We start from the raw sequence: 19,517 nt of genomic DNA on the forward strand, positions 1-19,517 counted from the left end.
GATGCAGGACAACCCAGGGTCTTCACAGACTGTTTAACCGTGTCCCTGCCCTCAAGTGCATTTAACTGCATTAAAGCAACCCAACTGCATTAAACAGCCTTAACACACTTAAACGTTAAGTTGTTCACCTGGAGAGATCAAGGCTGTGAGGTACCCGAGCCAAGTCGCTGACAAGGCCCTTCTTTAGAAACAGTCGGATGATGTTGTTCATTCCATTGTGTTGCGTTTTGGTTGTTGCACTGCTATAGAAGCTGGAGGTCGATGGGCAGGACTCCATGATGGTGCTTATAATACACATTACTGCCTGTAACCTGGAAGACAAAATGACAGAAGGTCTAGCCCCTTAAACGCACTACTTTCTGCGGCACTATGTTAATGAGCCATAGACTTTATTCTAGTACTCTACAAGACTCAAAGGCCATACACAGAATCTAAAAAACACGCCACGCTTCCTACCTGGCATGTTTTTCTGTGCTTTCTGCCATAGCTAATGCTCGACCAAGGGCCGCTTTGACCTCATTAACAAGCGCCACCTGGGCATCAGTCCCACTTCCAGCAGCAGCAAGGCTAGCAAGGAAAAGGCGCGCCAGAGCTGGAGTGTCCTTGTCTTCTGCATTTTGTGTGTGTGGCAAGAGGTGGTCCAAAACAAAAGCCAGCACACTACAATCCTACCAATACAAAACAATTAATGGCATTGTAATTCTCCTACCAAACCTGAATACCACATAAGGCTAATGGAATCACATACCTCTTTAATAAGCTCCGACTGCCCAGAAGTATAATTATAGTTGGCAATCAGCGTAGCAATACCCACGTACGACCGGACTGGTTCAGCCAGCAGCCGGAGGATGGTAGAGGTAGGAAGCAGGGGTTTACTAGCTCTTGCTTTAAGTCTCCCGTCCTCTGAATTCCGCTCTGATTCCTTATCCTTCTTTCCTCCCTCTCTGTTCTCTTCTGGGGTCAATGCTGCCAAAAGGGAAACAAATTAAACAGCACTCACAAAAGCGGATTGTTAAAGAAAAGCAATCGGAATCTGTATGTTTCGAGTGCAGCATCAGTGTCTCTCCACCTAATGTATTGGTTTGTCTTAGTCTGTCAATTCTCATCTTGTCAGACCCCTTGAATATATGTATTGTATTAAGCGCTGCATAGATTTGGTGGCGCTACATAAATAAAAGATAATAATAAATAATTGGGAGTTTGTTAAAACCAGCCGAGATGACTGTGTACTGTAACTCCAGATTATGAATGACTGGGAAATGTATCTGAATTATCTGTTGTCGGGATCTGCATAATTACTCCTCCTGTTGCGTTCTCTGCCTTAAGTTGCTAATTGTCATCTACTTGTTTATGGCAAGGAGAAGGGAGAGGACTTCAGAACAGGGAATGTAATAGATAGACGACCCTGGCAGAACATGCCGTCACCAATGTCAGCTTCCATGAAATTGATGTGTAATCTAAATATATCAAAATCATTTCCACTGACTGCCAAAGACACAAGCTATAGGTAGTTTAATTATGCTCGACACTGTGATTGTCTTTAAAATTATCAAGTTTCACCATCAGAAGACATAGCTATTTTTTTTTTGGGATACACTATAGATGCACCCTATTTAAGTTATCCAACTTCTTACACCTAACATTAGAAACACCATCTATAACTTCTAGATTTTCCCTCGCTTGATGTAATTTTATTCGTTTGTATTGGAGTGTACTACCAGTATCACAAAATGGACATTTAAGAGGCATTCAAGACTTAAGCACGTTAGAGTGAGCGGCATACCTTCTCCTTGAGGAGTTCCAGATGGAGGAGTCTCAGTGGAGGTGCTGTCTGTGGTAAAGACCCGAGCCTACAAGTAAATAACAAATGTCAGAAAAAGGTATAGCTAATTGATAGAGAATATTCCACACTACCAGCATGCTACAAAAAACACTCAAGCATGCAGCAAATCACAACTAGTAAACAAATAGTATAACACATGAGCAATACAAAAACTGTAGCATAATTCATGATCATTATATCCTTACATTGATAGCAAAGCTGCTTTGAGCATCAAAGTCACTACCCGGTCTCGTGAGGTCACGATATTGCTGGAAAACCTCATCACCCATGTCCTGTAAGATCTGACTGACCTCCTGGTTCATACCCACAAGTTTTGGCTCCGTCTTTTCTGCTACTGCAATGGAAGAAGATATTTTAATTTTTTTCTGCCGCAGAGCCAACATCGCATTACATCTAGACCGAGGCGGTCGCTCTACCTCACACTGAAAGTAGCAATAAGGCCTAGGTACCTTCGTCTGGAGCATGGTAAGCTGCAAGTGCGTTGAGCATGTCATAGATCACTTCCTTAATGGTATCAGGGATGACTGGAAGCGTGGAAGGCTTCACAGGTGTTGTCTTTACAAGCTGTACTGCATTGGGCCCCTTGATACGGAGATTCTCAAACTCATCATCTGAGGCTGAAAATGGTAAAAATAAATGCTTGACATTAAGTTACAAAACAAGACCGTAACGTTTTCCAAATCACAAGTGGAATTACACAGTCAAGGCCTACTCTACAATTATCCTGCGGACCCACAAAGACATTTAAACTGAGAACGTAAAAAGCTTGTTGGTGAATTCCGTTGTGTTCCTACTCTGCTACTCACCAGTTCCCGATCCTCTCGGTGCCGGCAGAGCTATCCGAATGCAGTTGTTTGCCACTTCGGTGAAGATGTCAGGATTTCGGCAAGCAGCTGGGCCCAAGACACGAAGGATATAGTTTATCTCCCGGGAACCCAAGCTTCCAGACACTACACCAGAGGTGGTACTACCAGCCCCACTTGTGGCTGCAGATCGGACAACCTGAAATTTAGGACAGGGGTTTAATACATATATATATATATACACACACACACACCTACATATATAGTCTTTGAGGTATTTTTTTGGCATTAGCCATGACATACCTTTTCCATAGTGTGCTGTAAAGTGCATGGATCTTCTATGATGTGTCTGAAGAGGAGAGTGACTAGCGGGGTGAAGCCATTAAACGCAGAGGTCTGATTCAAACTGAGGATCATGCGTGTGCTCTTCAGCTCGGCAAACATCATGGCGTATTTGTGGTCACGTGTAAGACGTAGACACAGCCGCAAGGTAGCATGCAAAGTGTCCGGATCCACTGGGACTCCCAACATGCTGACACACGAACGAATGAGAATGGTCACCATCTCTTCAGTCAGCCCCTGGATAACAATGTCCCCAACTTTTGGCTCTTCAACAGGAGGTTCCTTTTCTGTGGTGGCATTTTCTGAAGCAGGAATGGACTCTGAGCGTAGAGGAAAAAAATTCATAAGCATTAAACATGTTCAACGTAGATGTATAAACCTTTACACAGAATTCTTCTGCACTCCGTTAAGACTAAAACACGTCCTACCAGAAGACTTCTCCTCCTTTGGTTTGGCATCCAAGTCCACTTCTTTTGCTTCCTCCAATGTTTTCTCCAGTTCCTGGCCATTTCCATTCTTGCCACCTTTGACTAACCTTGGAACACGCAGCAAAGTAAGCATTACGGGCCTCCTATTTCCAGTTTCTTCATTTACCTGCAAGACACGTCATTGGTGAGAACCAAATTTACCTCCATCCAGCTGCGTAGCCTGACCCGACTGGAGCAGACAGCGTTTATAGCAGTCGACTATCTTCCAAATGGCCTTTTGGACTATATAAATGGAAATCTCGCTGTATCTAAACCTTAATCCCAAAGTGTATAATTCCAGAAAAGCGTGGTTAGAAAATATAAAAATCAATGTTGTGAATCACCTGCACCATGGTGGTAAACTGAACTGTGTATCTTCGTCGGCCGGCAGTAAAACGCACGCATGTCTCGCCGGCTTTCCACGCGGTGTCAATGGTGCTGTTGTTGCTAGCACTATAGCTACACCATCGACCTGATCTGTCATCAAACCAACGCCAATTGTTACCATTCGACTGTAAATACTGGAGAGGAAAGAAAAAGTAGAAATACACTTTACTCAAGGAAATAATATAATTGGACGTTTGGCATAAGAAATGCCAATACGTGTACTGGAGGGAAAATAGAACATTAAGATTATTATACCCGGTTCATTTGCATTCTCCTCTTGGAAGAAATGGACGTTTTTTCATAGAAGTCAATCAGTAGTAAGACAGGTGTAATCCAATATAAGTCTGATAGATTGCCATTATATCACACAATAAACGTGTTTGAGATGGAAACTCTTATTAGTGTGAGAGGTTTTTGGCCTGAAAAATCCACGGAGGCATTTGGGAATCATCAGGTGAGAAAAAGACTGAAAGGCACGTGGGATGAAGACACAAACGTTGGTAGTCCGGAGAATATATAAATATCACTGAAAGCATCAGAGGACACACTTTCACACCATCTGCACATTTGGCTTTGCTGGGGGGCAGCGTTTCAGAATTCACCAGGTCTTACTTAGGAGTTTGCACCTCCTTCTGCTCCTTGGCAGCTTGCAGACACGGCTGAACCACTTCCAGCAGCTTAATCAGAACATTCAGGATGCCGCTCGTCTCCACAATCCGGGCACACGGCAGCTTCAGCTCCTGACCAGACAAAACGTTAGGATCACCAGTTACTCTTACATCAAACGAGAAGACATTATCAAACGTAATACAGTACAGCCTTACCGGACTTTTCAAATGAGGTTGGTTTCTGGTTATTTGTCATTAACAGCTTAAATGTGTTACTATTCTGAAGCTTTCACGTCACACTCACTGCGGTATTACAACAATATATTACAACATATAAAACACACATTATTAATACCCTACTGACTAAGTGACTTTGCCACCAATGAAAAAAATTTAGAGATTTCCCTTTTAAGTGTATTACATAAATTACATACACACCAATTTAAATAGAGTGGGTGTATTTGTTTTTTGGGAGAAAAATGAAAGAATACATAACTGCAGCTGTTTTTTTAGGCAAAAGGTCACCATATTTTACACTCGCGTTATGTATTCTTGCGTGCTGAAATCCAGGCGTCTGTAAAATACTGTAATACGTTACTAGATTCATCGGTCATCATAAAGGAAAATACTATTATTTTTCCTCATCGGTTTCTTAAATACTATCCTAAAATTTTAAAGAAACTTTTCAATTATGCTGAAATCCCTTGCACTAATTTTTCCACCATTCATCATAATGACCTCATTCCCTCAAATTCTGTAATATCATGTTTTTCCTTCAACCCATAAACACTGAAAGCAGCTCAGGAAACATCTAGAATGCACAAGAGGCAGGAGGAGAATAAATTAGCTCATAACATTTTGAGTATTTTACCTGGAAGTCTATGGAAAATACCATGTTCCTAAATAAAGCTGGCTTCTAAATTTCTTCTCACTTGCTCCAATTTTGAGCATCCCCTTACGAAAAATTACTGCAGTTTTTTCTAAAGTAATACTGCAGTTTTTTGGACATGAAAAAACTGCAATACTGCACTTTTACTGCAGTATTACTGCACATTTACTGCACTTTTACTGCAGTATTACTGCACATTTACTGCACTTTTACTGCAGTATTACTGCACATTTACTGCACTTTTTTTTTTATACTGCAAACCTACAGTTGTACTTCAAAGTACTGTAGCTTTATTGCATTTGTACTTCCGTACAAAAATAACTGCAGTACAACTGCAGTACAGTGAAGTACAAATGCAGTAAAAGTGCAGTAAATGTGAAGTAATACTGCAGTAAAAGTGCAGTATTGCAGTTTTTTCATGTCCAAAAAACTGCAGTATTACTTCAGAAAAACTGCAGTATTTTTTTTGTAAGGGTCAATTTGGCCGCCATTACACCAAATGGGGTAACGGTGCATTTGGTCATCCACCTGGAGTTTCATGGGCAAATTCACAATTGAGGTTATGAAAATTTCGGCTTCTTCACGTGATCACAGTGTCTGAACACACAGAAACATGGAATGATATGGCAGATATGAACCATGTAGTCTGCATCTCCTCCTCCTTTCTAATAAAAGGAAATGCCAACATATTATCTGACTTTGACGCAGCTGTACCTATCTGGGAACACTGTGTAAATTTCCATTTACTTTGTAAATACTTTTGTATAGTTGTGTTAATTTCCATAAATGTTGCTTAATTTCAGCTGCAGTATTACAAAAGCAATGATTGTCTTACTATGGCATTGGCTTTATCTGGGTTTCAATGTGGGCTCATGGAGTTCATGGAGCAGTGCAATGACATGTGGATCATTTCCCAATCCACGTCAAATGTGTTAAAATAGGAAATTTTTGGACACCAAGCTTAATTTTTTTTTTCATTTTTTGAGAGTATCAGCCACCTTCTATCAAGTCACAGGTATATATTATAAATGTCATTTTCCCCCCAAATGTTATTTCTTTAAGTTTATGGTAACTGATCTTAAGAAATACCCGTGAGCTGGGCTGCTCTGCAGAATGGGGAGTCAGGGCATGAGTGTAAGGGTGTACAAGCAGAGGAGAGACATCAATTGCCCCAGGCGGCACTTCAGAAGGGGCGGCACTTTGCCGCCCCAAGCGTTTTTTTTTTGTTTTTTTTGAAGCGGAGGAGAGAGAGAGGGGCACCGAGTGGTTTTCGCTTAGCCGCTCGGCGCCCCTCTCTCTCTCCTCTGCGGCGAGTTTCCCTGTTCGGTCTCTGTGCCGGCTTGTAATGCAGAGCGCCGGAAGTGACGTGAATTTCCGGCGCTCAGCATTACAAGCCGGCACCGTGGCAGCACAGGGAGACTCGCCGCAGGACTGTTTAAGGGTAAGTACCGGTGGGGGGCGGGTAGATAATGCCGCCCCCCCTCGGCGGGGGGCGGCATTTTAAACTTCGCCCCAGGCGGCGTTAAGTCTTCGGCCGGCACTGATCTTGTCCCAACGACATGGCAATGGCTCTCAGCATCTGATCTTCCTCTGATATACTCAAGTCCTGCAGAGCAACAACAGATACCCGTGAGCTGGGCTGCTCTGCAGAATGGGGAGTCAGGGCATGAGTGTAAGGGTGTACAAGCAGAGGAGAGACATCAAGAACCCGGTGGAGCTCGGGAACGCTGGAGTAGAATGGGGAAGAGGGAAGCTACTGCAGCTCGGCCAGGGGAACCAATCTTTCAATGACAGGGAGACGGGCCAACCTTTTCTACTCTGGCTACTGCCCCTCTTCAAATTTTAGTCAGTTGTCTATGACTTGACTAGGACCGCCTGCACTATCACACGCGTGTGCTACATCTAACCTGTATAGCGGCACGGAGAAGCCTGCGGTAGAAAGGGGAAAGGAATGGACGACAGGGAAGGAGATGTGATGAGGATACAGGAGGGAAGCAGAACCGGACCACACTCATGTGAAGGGTTGGGGGGGGAATAAGTTGAGGAAACGTTCACCCTGCACACTTACCCGTACAACTCCACCAATGAGAGGAGGAGGGTGGGTGAGGAGGTACTCTGTGGCTTGCTCCATGGTACTGGTGTTAAGCAAAGCTTCCATGGCATGTTCCCGCGTGAATCCCGTATCAATGAGCTATAGAGAGACGATTGTATGGTTAGGAGACGGCATTCAGTCTAATCAGCAGAAGCAGCATGCTGACAACACTTGTTCCAATTTCAGCTGACAGCTACAATGTAAAAGGTTTACTTAAGGCCAAGATTGCCGCAGACAAGAAAATAAAGTACTATTCCCACCTGCTGAAGTTGTTGCTGGTTCACTTGAGGCTCTCGCCTCGCTCCACTTTCGTCTTGCTGACCCTCTTCTTCCCGACTACCCTCACGCTCTTTGCTCATCCGCTCACGAATCACTGGCTCCCCTCGCAGTATGTGGCATAAGATAGCTAGCATGGACTCAGCCATACGACCACCATATACTTTTAAAGGTTTTCTATTCCAAAGGTTCTTGATGCAGGTGAAGGCTGCCTGTAAGCGACAAAATATGGAATACTGTTAGGTACACTGATCACAGCCAAACAAAGATTCCAAGGCGCAGGTAGATACCATATCCCAACAGCAGCAGGAAAGGTGTAATTTTTACCTTTTGCGTGACTACAAGGAAGCGCAATGAGCTGAACTGAGGGTAGTTCTGTCCTCCGGGTAACTTGGTTGGTGGCAGGGAGTGAGGAGACTCCAGGACTGTGGTAGGATTTACCATCTTTTCCACCAGCATAAGCCAAGCATCCAGGAATTCGCCCGTGCCATCCGGCAGATCAGAGTGTTCCAAGCCCTCCGACACCGGCACTCTGCCACCCATAGAGAGGGCCCAGTTAAAGGTTCTAAATTTTAAAACAAATGTGTTAGAGTGAAAGTGTACGTTGTTCTAGTTTTTCAAAATGATGCTTCCAGATGTTTCATATGGACATTAAATCAAGGAACATTCTATTAACAAGTATAAAAGTAGTCACTGTGTTGGGAATGTATTGGCCAATTACACTAATGGAAACATACTTTTTCACCATTTACGTTCTAAAAATCAGCCAGTAGCAGGTAGAAGTCAGGTGCATGATGGGAAATGTGACGTTGAAGTATATGAAAACAAAAACATGTAACTTCCCCATTTGGAACGTGTTAAAGCAAAATATATTTCTGAGGCCTCGGAAAGTCTTTGTTCTGTCTCCCGTGAGTCGCTACAGGTAGCAGGCGGCTCACTTACTCAAAGAGAGCGTTGTGTCCACCGGAGCAGAGGAATTTCTGCAGCATAAGATGATACGGATATTTCCTCTCGTCAAACAACATGGGAGAGGTGAAGCCAACGGAGCAGATAAAAAAGGTTAACCTGAACAACACAGATGTACAATGTTAGACAAATCAAATTTAAAGAGACATCTTATATTTACCAGCCTATTACTATTTCTAATTAACCAAATCACCACCCAAAATCCAACATCCTTCAGTTAAGAGATTAATACAAAGCAAGCTTGTCACTTGTGAACGAGACCCGTGTAGCACAAACCTGAACCTGGGAGTTGGTGTGTATGGAGGAGGCTGCCACGAAAGTCCCTTCGTCAGTAACTTTGTGAGTGCGGACGCCGTAGAGCGCGCGGCTGGGGTCGGGGCTGTGGTGGTGCTGGCTGCATGGTGACTTCGCCTTTGGCGCACAGGAGACCCAACACAGAGTTTGACCAGTAGGCCAAAAAGTTCAGCCAGGGCACGACCGAGCCGCGAAGATGCTAAAAAAATAAAAACATAAATATGAATAAATAAATCAAAATAAAAATGATGTTATATTGTGCTCTACATATTAGATTTCTGCTTAAGGTTCATATCCATGCTTCTGTTAGTGTACTCTACTTATTGGCAAGTATAGCAGGTACAAGCTTTATGAACTATTTGAAGGTTCATCAAGATCAGCCCTATCATACCCAGCATGTATTTTTATAAACTTATAAAAAAAAAAAAAAAATCTAAATCGATACGTAATTTAATAAACTACTTCCATGTAAAACATATTTTATAAATACCTGATAATAATGGTTTAATCTGTTTGATTCTGGCAGCCATTGCTGGGGTGATCTTTGGTTTCCCCTTGGGGTCCGACGCGCTGGGTTCATCTGTTTCCATGGGCGCCAACGCATCCCCATCAAGTCCAATACCTTCTAGTAAGCCGGTGGCTTCCTCACCGACAGCACTCACCTCGGGTTCACCTTCTGTAACACAGATACGATGGCTTATACATATAGAGTATACACTATACACTATATTAAAATATGCACTTCTGCATAAAATATTTAACTTTTTATACAAGAAATATAGTGAAAGTCATCCATGAAACCATGCAACAATATTGTAGATGCCTAATATCCAAGACAACTGTGCATAGATGTCTTAAAGAAATACTTATTATACCCTGGATATGTGGCCTTGTGTATAAAATATTTTACTTAAATATGTTACTTAATTGCCATATGTCATGGCACCGGGCCAGGTTTGAACCAGAAACATCTCAGAATGAGTTTAAGAAGTGTAAGAAAACATACCTGCCCTCTTTGTTCCCTGGGGCAAGGCACTTGCTGCCTTCTCCTCTTTGGGAGCCAACTTCTGCATGTCTGCCTGACCAAACTCACAGCCAGGTGGCAAGCTGTCAAAAAAAGTACAAGGTTGGTAAGTAAATGGCAGAACCTCGACTCAAATGTAGATTTCTGACCACAAACACTATGAAAAGCAAACAGTTCTGGGTATGGGAAACAGAAGAATCACATGCGCGTACCTGTTAGGAGTACAGAGAGACAGCAAAACAGTGCTTTCCCAAACAAGAGAGCAGTACAGCTGACTCAGCTTATTCAGAACATTGAGACCCAGTTGAGAACCCCACTGGTTGACAGAGATGGCACGGATCTCACTCTGTGGAGAAGAAAAGAAATATGGCAATTAAGAGCACGCAAAAGCAACACTGCTGCCTCGGAAAACATGAAAACAAAATGTTTAGACCCACCCGGTCGGGGCCCTTACCTGTCCCACTCTGCACGTGTGTACAAACATCATGATATATGCATGGGCTGCAGTTAATGCGTGGAGTAGGGGGGTAGCCTGAGCAGACAGAGTGGCATCTGCTACATTTCCAGCACATGCCAGCTCCCTTAACAGCACTGAGCCACCGGGGGCCTCAATAGGCCGATGCAATGGGTCCAGCGAGGAAAGAATGGAGTCCAGCTGGAGAAGCCCTTCTTGGAGAACCTTAGGCTCATGAGACAGAGTCTAGAAAGAGGGGAGATGTTGTCTATTAACAGTCCTGGAACTTCTGCTTGTATTTATTTTCTGGCCATTAACAAAAAACAGAACTACCGAGAATATAAACATCAAAGACATTGTCCAGCTAGCCTGCCCATAATATAGTACTGGGCTGACAGGTTGCCCAAGTATTACAGCATTTTGTGGCAGTACAGCTATGCTATAGACACTCGTTCGTAGATTTGGACCAGTATTTTTTGGGGTTTTTTTTTTCTCTTTTAGGAGAACCCTCGCTGGGTCATCCAGCACAATGATTTTTAGCTACAACCCCATTGGCTGCAAGTAGGCTAGGATTTCTAGACATTTCTGCAGGTGGTCCAGATTGATCTGTCTGAGTCAATCAAGGCTTGGTGTTTAACAACCACGTATTAGAATAAATGGAAACAAATGTTACTTACCAATATTGATTTGCAGACACCTGCCACAGCTTGGCAGGCAGCAGAGGTAGGGAAGTCAATAGGTAGATTAGGCAGACCAAGGATGGTGACCAGAGGCAGGAGACCCTTCTGACTCACAAACTCCTGACAGTGATCGTCCGTTGTGTTATTACTTAGAATGGATTCCACAAATTTCATCTGTGAATTGGTAAGTTTTTCAAGTCATTTGGAAAATTCACAGATATGAGTAGCTTCGCATAAAATTTTACTGAAACATTATTTAAAAATCTTTGGTCCAATATTGTACCAAAATGGTTAAAATCAGGGTTGTAAATTTGTGGGCTATAATCGGGAGCCCTTGAGCCCTGCGCTCTTACACATCGGCTCTATTACACTATTTCTAAACTCACCACGTTGAGAATATAATCCATCAGAGGAATCGGGATTCTCTCTTCAGTTCCCACAACACTATGAGAGAAAAGGCAAGTTAACATATGAGGTCCAGCAAGAGCTTAAGAATAAAAATTCAAGTTTATTAGATATGAGTCTCTTATTATAAATTATCTTAGTTTAACCCAGATTAATAACAGATTAATGTCTGATATGAAGTCTGGAACAAAGTTTACAGGTCACAACTCCAGAGCTAGCAGCACACATGGTAAACTTACTGCGGACTTGGCTCAACTTCGCTCTGTTGGTTTGCAGTGAAGCTCTGCATTGCTTGAACCTCCTCTTCGTCCTCGTCCTCGCTTAGAAGCCTCTTCGGCCGCGTGGTTCGAACGTGGTGGAGGAGCTGTGGCCGTGCCGTCAGCTTTCTGAATTGATGGCTTCTGACAAATATACTTCGGGTCCCTACCAAGATTGCATATTTCTTCTAAAATCTAAAAAAAAAAAAAAAAAAAGAATGATTCAAAAAAGACTGAAGACATGCATGCCCAGTATCCATGACTATGAGTCAATTTGTTAATCTCCAACAAAACAGACGCAAATCCAAATGGTTAAACACTTAAGAGGATCTAGAAAATGGCAAAGGGAAACCCGAATGTTCCAAGTCTGTGCAAGAACATAAAACAATCAATATTTAAACAAGTCGATAACCCCCTGCTAGGAAGCGCCCTACAAACCCCACCGGGACATGCAAACACCTTACCTTAATAATAGCGGTGGTAGCATCGGTTTTTAGTGTGGGCTGGTGCCTCATCAGTTCATCGACAGCACTGCCCAGGTTAGAGGCTGTATCGCCTGCAGGAGACCGGAGAGAGGTCAAAGCTGGAAGAGACCACGGGCCTCTTAATCCCTCGGCTAGAGACCTGAAGAGCACTGATCTATGCTGCATGCAGGTCTCTTCAGCAGGGGTTAGAGGAGGGTTATGGAATTTTGGGGGGTGCCATTGACAGCTCATTCTGGTTAGGGGGCAAACATGTGGAAACAAATGGGAAACACTGGAGCTGCTAAATGGAAACACCAGTTAACTGAACAAAAGGTATTTTAAGCCAAGAAACCTTAATGCATAAGAATAAGTAAAGACCGTCCAAATGAGCACCACGTCTCCCATCAAGGAAAACCAGAATCAGGATTATAAAACCAGAAAGGGTCAGTAATCTATCACAAAACATGCACAATGAGTAGGGGGGACAGCCTGCATATGCAAAACAAACATCCAAGGTGTCGTGGTCTACGAGTCGTTAAATAGTCCTTTTGTCATGGAAGAATTTGGTCAGTCTTTTCTGCAACGCCGGTTGGTCAGCGTAGTCTTACCTAGAGGGTCTGAGCTCCTCCGCCTCCTCATGGCAGGGAGGTAATCGGGTGAAAGCAATACTTTGAAAAGCCGTTCAAAAGGTTGACATTGCACATAGGACTGCAACCCCCGGGCATTTAGACACAGGGCACTGAAGACATTGGGCAGAGAGCCTAGAACTTCCCTGGTTGCCGGAACCTGCAACAAAAAAAAACTGAAAACTTAATGCTGAAGGATATCAGTGTTTGGCCCAATTTGTTGCCAACAAGTTTTTCTTTACTAAATCTTGTATTTTATGATATGCATTACAATTAAACAAAAAGTTATTTAACCAACGGGTTTTTATGGTCACCGATATAAAATTTGATAGCACACAAGTATTTTCATCAGGTTATTAGATATAATTAAAAAACATGTTGTCATGTTGGTCACTCTTGGGGCAGATAAAATACAGCTGAACTGGGCAGCTTGATATTCTGATGACTCTGAAGTTTAATGACTTACATCTTTGATAAGGAGAGCATGAAGCATCACATCTGTTAAGCCATTGTCCTGAAGAGAAGACAGTAAAGACGGCTCTTGGAACACAAACACTGTTACTACTTCAGTAGCTAGAGAAAGAACACAAAAATCAAGAGTCAGTCAAACGGCACAAATAGTCTGGGTCAATATCCACTACAGTTCTCATTAAATGAAGCAAGTATGCTATTTTTATTTGAAACACATAGCGATTCCATCCCAAACAGTTCTCAAGCTACAGGTTTCACGCTGAACCAAACTGATGACCACATCCCAATGTATAATATCACTGCTTACACATTTATCTATAGTCCTGAATCTTCCCAGCAGAGGGGCTTACAGTTCAGCTCCATTGTTTTTTTGGAACGGCTAGCAGCGTTACTCACTGATAAAGCACTAAATTCACAAATAATAAAAAAGGTGCAGGACCTGGGTTTACTTACCAAGTAAGAAGAGGGAAGGGCCGTAGTACTCGGCATTGCTGATTATGTGTTTCAGGGATGTGGGAAGAGTTCCATCCATCACTGAAAATAATATGATGTTAGTGATGCATAAGCAATAAGTGTGCCAACAGATGTACAGAATAATTTTGATGTAGATGGGGGTTCCAATGAGTTTATATTTACACACATACGGTTTCATGGTCAGTTTATGTCATGCACTAATTTGTCAACCATTTTATGAAGACCTACCATGACGAATACCATCTGAGAAGGCTGGATCCTGAATTGCCTTCTTCAAGAAATTCAGCATAGACTTCAAGAGAGCTGCTCTCTGGGGAATGCACTGCACTCCTGCAACATCAAATACAATCAGAAATGAAGTAAATGCACTTTGGGGGCCCTTATTTAGGCAGAAAAAATAAAATAAAAAAAACAGGAACTTAAAAGTCCGGTCAGTTACCTGAGCGGGTAGACCCTACACTCCCAGTGCTGAAGCTTGTACCAGGAGGACGCGAATCTGCAGAAGTGGAAGGTCCAGGACTGGCCTCCATTGCCACATCAGTAACTAAAATCAAGTAGAATGTAAACTTCAGGTACTTCTCAATCTCAGAACTTTGTAGATATTTTAAACATATTAAAACATGCTTTTCTCTATTGGGGTTAATCAGAAAAAATTAATCAGGTCTTGCAATACGAATGTTAAAAGAGGAACTACAGTGATTCTTGTAAGCTAAAACAAAAGCCTCAAACTCTCCAAGAAGTATTCAAGGATAAAAAAATGAAAAGGCTTTAAATGTCTTACCTTCCATATCTGTCTCCATCTCTTGACCCTCCTGAACAGTGCTAGGGCGTTGGTTTCTTGGTTTGATGACAAATGGGGACTCTTTCCTACACAGGTCAACTTCATGCTACAATTGAAAAGGCACACTGGCTATAAGAAAGACTAACTTGGTGTCCTAACAAGAGATCTACTACTTATACTGTGCTAAACACAGAAGTTATAACTAAAGCAAAAGGAGGAACATTAGGAATCTAAATATTTCCTGATTGTAGTTAAACGTCAATCAGGACAAGTTTTACTTTACTCATTTGTCAGGGGGAGTTTAATTCTGGCGTGTGACACAAAAAGAGGTATCAAGTGGGCTAGTGTCTTGCCAATGAAACATTTTTTAAAGCATGGTCTTTTGATTAAAATCCAAGCTTTAGAACACTGCAGAACATTAACTGAAACAGGGTTTGAAAAGACCATGGAATCCAAAGGACTTTAATATAACGCATGAGCAAAGCCTTAGATGAGAAGTGTTAACCCTTGAAAAAAACTGTTGTGAACTCACCTCTAATCTGTAAATAAATATGGTCAGACCACTGCGGGACTGAAAGGCTGCCATGTCCAAGTTTGTAATGAGGTCAACAACTCTCACAGCTCGCGTCACAAATGTGATCTGGTCCTGCTCGTCACCAAGGAACTTGATCACCTGAGATGTACAAAGATACATATATATATATTTTTCAGCATAGAGAAATGTGGAGAGCTATGGCCACAACGGCACATCTAAAGGATCTTTCGACTCAAGCCTTGCTATGAATACCTTGCACATACTACAAGTTTACCCTGAAAAAGCCAGCAATACGGAAATGGTAGGTTAGCATAAAACATTCCCACCGGCATACCTTTAGAAGTGCTTCCATCATGCCACAGGAAACCAGCGCTTCTCCGCCAGCGTCATAGCTGGCCAAGTGATACAAAAAGGAAAAGAGGGCAGTGGCAAACTGGTGTGGGTATGGATCCATGGTTGGGTCTACAAAAAGAAAAAAAATCCTATGAAAACAAAGCTCTTTCACTAACAGTTCTCACTTTTTGTTTCTGTTAAATGTGATTTATACAATAAGAGGCTAATCTATAAAATGGAGGGTATAAAATCAGGTATAAAATGAGGTCCCTACTCACCAATCATGGCCTGAATACAGTTACGGACTAAAACAGGGAGGAAGCCATGGTAGGAGGCAGTGCCAGTACAGTCTATGATGTGCAGAGTATGACATCATATATCATCACTTTTCTCATACCTGTATGAAGGAGAGCGGGGACCTCCTAAGGGTGGGGCCTGGGATGAAAGCTCCGCTTGCTCCATGTAAGGAATGCTGGGGCACTTTTTGGGTGGACAGAGGTTAAAACAAGACGTCTCTATATGCCCCTAAATATAAAGTCAAAAATGATTTAAAGGTGGGGTATATGCCGTAAGTAGGCACAGGGTGTACTGAGTGGGTGGCCATACATGAAAATGGGCTGCGGTGGGCGTGGCCTCCACAAGACCACACCCACTCACCACCTATGGTGCATGCGGGAAGTTTCAAAATTCAGGAACTGTTTAAAAATTCATGCAACATGGTACACACCCAGGAGTTCTGCGGATACGCCCTGGAGGATCAAAAGAGCCGTACGTGACGTGACCATTTTGTTAAGTAAGTGATGTAGAAGTTTGAGATGGTTTTGTGACAGTTTTTAACCTTTTGCTATCGGGAGGTCAGTATGCTATAGGCAACTGCCCCCCCCCCCGTTTCCTGTTATGAAACAAAGTATAGATAAGAAACGCATTGTTACAAATACCGTAAATAAAACCGCTGAACGAATTTCTGATTAACCGCAAGGTCATCTATGGAGTCCCCCGTGCTTTGCCTGCTCGCCCCATCAGGCTGGCAGGGTAAATAAAGGGGTAGTAATACCCAGAATTGTTTCTAAGGGTACCAGGACTTTGGGTAACAAGGCTCTGGCCAAAAGATACATACATGGATAAAAAATATAGAAAAGTCCCCTTACTTGTGGTCATACGAGAAGATCATGAGAACATCCATTGAAGAGGACTAATGACAAAGGTTAACACAAGTTGTTAAACTGTTTTGTCCTTTTATTCTTCTTCTTTTGCAGGTGGTTATAGTCAACAATTACCAAATGCAAGCGCACTGGGGAAAATATTCACAGCCTTGCCTCTTGGAAACCCGATTTACCAAATACTGGAGCTCAAATTAGCTCTATATGTCGATTTTCCGGGGAATATGAACCCGGGGGTGGTGGTTACCTGTGCGGACGACATTGAGCTGTACAGCGGCGGGGATTTCCAAGTAAGATTTGACCGAAACGGGATTATTGCTTTAGCTCATCCATCAACGCTAAGCATAGGTACCACTCATGGAATATAGAACCTGCGCATCTTACCTACATAAGCCTTCCATTCAAAAGATGTGGCAATCAGGAGCCGTAAACACCCGAGGAGATTGTTCAGGTCCTCATCTCGCCTCGGAAGTGGTTTATACGGATAGTTTGTTTTACATGGATCACGGGACAGCTAAATTGTTGACTGGATTCTTCCAAGAATTGGGGGACGTTGGGTGTGAGATTGACGCATACGGGGACTTTTTACAGGCCCTCGGCCCCGACGCTACTTTGGAGTACCGCTAACGTTTCGAAGGCAGAATCCAAATTAATCGAAGTCCGAAAAAAGATCTACTTTCTCCTGCGAGGAACACCTTTTACGGTGATAGCGTTGAATAAGTCAAAGTTCTACCACGTAGGAACCATGGAAGAATATATCTATCACTTAACTGATGACCCCGTCCTCGGGGCCGAACTTGGGTTTCAGTCCAGCGTTTTTAGCATCTTTCCAGATCGAGATGAAAACGGGAAAGTATGCGTCATTCAAAGCGTACTGGATACAAAGACCCGTGTCTTGCCGTGTTCCATGATTGAATATTCCAGGCTAGGTCCTGATGTTTCTGTGGGCGAATACTGCATCGTAAGTAACTTGTGTATAAACTGCGGATCCAACATACCTGACAAAACCTTCCTTAGTTCGATAAGTTTGATGATCGACGGGCAACCAATGTACGCAACCATCCTCTTTGGTACAGAAGATGACTTGAAAAAGAACGTGGCTTCCTTGGCCGACCTGAAATCTCTCCAGATATTTGGAAGGAACTTCTTGGAATGTTTGGAGGTCTGGGGCCTTGGAAGTTCCGATCGTTTGTTTTCCGGAGACGAGAAGTCCCTGAGTCTGTGGAACGCCAGGATCTTCCCCGGGTGCGTCACGTTACAAAAGTCTGTGGAGGTAGCTCTGGAAATGCTTCAGGGTTTGCACGGCCAACCGTCGGCGAGTGTTGATGGCATTAAGAGGCTATCGATCGAGGAAATTTTGGCGTACAAAGACGTAAAGGACATGCTGAATTACAGAAAAATGCTTTCCAAGGAAATCGCGTCTGAAGGACAAAAAGAAATGCTGGATGCCTGATCTGCTCACCCGTTTCAAACATTTAAAGTATAATGGTCTATTTTTAAAAAGTTTTATGCTGTTCAATAAATATATATAATTATATTAATATTAAATCATAAAAAAAAGATTGACTTTTGATCTGTATAGGGTATGTAAGGCATTTTAAATTTGGGTTATGAAATCTATTGGTATCTAAATATATATATATATATATATATATATATATATATATATACAAATTGTGTTTATTTAATTGTATTTTTTTGCACATTGATTTAAACAACTAATAAAGAAATGTAAATGTTACAATTTATAGGAATTTTATAGGACGTTCTGTCTGGAGTTCCACCATTTGCAGAATATCTGGTAAAAGGTTTAGGTGCCCTTTATTCCAATGAACTACCTTTTTTTTTATCTTTATGCTGCCAGTCGGGTAATATATGCTCAAACCAGTGGCGGATCTACCGGGGTCGCAGGGGTCGCGACTGCGACGGGGCTTGGCGGCAGGGGGGCCCAAGCCAAGGGGCCGCCCAAAATCTTTTTTAAGTTTTTTATTTTTTTTTTAAATAAGGCAGGGGCGTCCAACATGCGGCCCACGGGCCAAATGCGGCCCGCGAGACCTCGAGGTGCGGCCCGCGTAAGATCGGCAGCCAGGGCAACCGATCTTACACGAGCCGCACCTCAAGCCCTGCTACTTACTTGTGGGAGGGTCTTCTGGACAGCACAGAGGAAGCGGAGTTCACGAGACATCCTACTTCCTCTGTGCTTTAGCAGAGAAGGCAGAGGGAGGCCGCGCCCCCTGCTGAAGTCTGTGAGCGGCATCGAGGGAGCTGCAGTGCAGGTAAGGGGGTGGGAAGGGTGTTTGAATGAGTGTGTGTGATTGAGGGAATGAATCTGTGAATTAATGATTATATGAATAAATGAGTGTGTGTGTGTGTGTGTGTGATAGCATGGATGTGTAAGTGCTGGAACCTAGGCATGATGGGACTGTGATTGCTGTTAGCAATCACACTCCTATCATGCCAAGTAAGCCAGTACATGCTGAAACCTGGCCAGCTGCCCCCCTTGTGTAGTGATGCTGCCAGCAGTATGGGGTCTGCACTTACAGCCACCCTGTACCAGCATGTACTGGCTGACTTGGCATGATAGGAGTGTGATTGCTAACAGCAATCACAGTCCCATAATGCCTAGGTTCCAGCATTTACTGGATGGATGTGTAAGTGCTGGAACCTAGGCATGATGGGACTGTGATTGCTGTTAGCAATCACACTCCTATCATGCCAAGTCAGCCAGTACATGCTGAAACCTGGCTAGCTGCCCCCCTTGTGTATTGATGCTGCCAGCAGTATGGGGTCTGCACATCACTTACAGCCATCCTGTACCAGCGTGTATTGGCTGACTTGGCATGATAGGAGTGTGATTGCTAACAGCAATCACAGCGAGCACAGTCC

The 19,517-nt window shown here is 43.1% G+C and overlaps 1 protein-coding gene and 1 pseudogene across 1 annotated transcript in view; one reads left to right on the top strand and one right to left on the bottom strand.

The window, feature by feature from the left end:
* Positions 1-16,079, bottom strand: part of LOC149282531 (E3 ubiquitin-protein ligase HUWE1-like) — a 32,522-nt gene extending 16,443 nt beyond the window's left edge. The window contains 37 exon segments of the mRNA XM_089498103.1: positions 129-311; positions 457-668; positions 749-966; positions 1,784-1,850; positions 2,029-2,174; positions 2,293-2,460; positions 2,650-2,845; positions 2,950-3,308; positions 3,417-3,582; positions 3,800-3,976; positions 4,098-4,178; positions 4,454-4,582; positions 5,834-5,867; positions 6,881-6,945; positions 7,408-7,530; positions 7,692-7,919; positions 8,035-8,272; positions 8,650-8,772; positions 8,950-9,166; positions 9,458-9,643; positions 9,974-10,074; positions 10,204-10,337; positions 10,446-10,691; positions 11,123-11,299; positions 11,512-11,569; positions 11,770-11,852; positions 11,854-11,982; positions 12,252-12,343; positions 12,860-13,037; positions 13,344-13,450; positions 13,802-13,882; positions 14,051-14,152; positions 14,604-14,709; positions 15,136-15,276; positions 15,473-15,600; positions 15,750-15,821; positions 16,061-16,079. Of these exon segments, the coding sequence (XP_089354229.1) occupies positions 129-311; positions 457-668; positions 749-966; positions 1,784-1,850; positions 2,029-2,174; positions 2,293-2,460; positions 2,650-2,845; positions 2,950-3,308; positions 3,417-3,582; positions 3,800-3,976; positions 4,098-4,178; positions 4,454-4,582; positions 5,834-5,867; positions 6,881-6,945; positions 7,408-7,530; positions 7,692-7,919; positions 8,035-8,272; positions 8,650-8,772; positions 8,950-9,166; positions 9,458-9,643; positions 9,974-10,074; positions 10,204-10,337; positions 10,446-10,691; positions 11,123-11,299; positions 11,512-11,569; positions 11,770-11,852; positions 11,854-11,982; positions 12,252-12,343; positions 12,860-13,037; positions 13,344-13,450; positions 13,802-13,882; positions 14,051-14,152; positions 14,604-14,709; positions 15,136-15,276; positions 15,473-15,600; positions 15,750-15,821; positions 16,061-16,079 (5,270 nt within the window).
* Positions 16,080-16,187: 108 nt separating this feature from the next.
* On the top strand, positions 16,188-18,084 carry LOC149282532 (fucose-1-phosphate guanylyltransferase-like; annotated as a pseudogene).
* The last annotated feature ends 1,433 nt before the right edge of the window (positions 18,085-19,517 follow it).

Source organism: Sceloporus occidentalis, unplaced genomic scaffold, assembly GCF_023333645.1.
Source record: "Sceloporus occidentalis isolate IW3139 unplaced genomic scaffold, rSceOcc1.0.p SCAF_113, whole genome shotgun sequence".
In the NCBI taxonomy this organism is placed as follows: domain Eukaryota; kingdom Metazoa; phylum Chordata; class Lepidosauria; order Squamata; family Phrynosomatidae; genus Sceloporus; species Sceloporus occidentalis.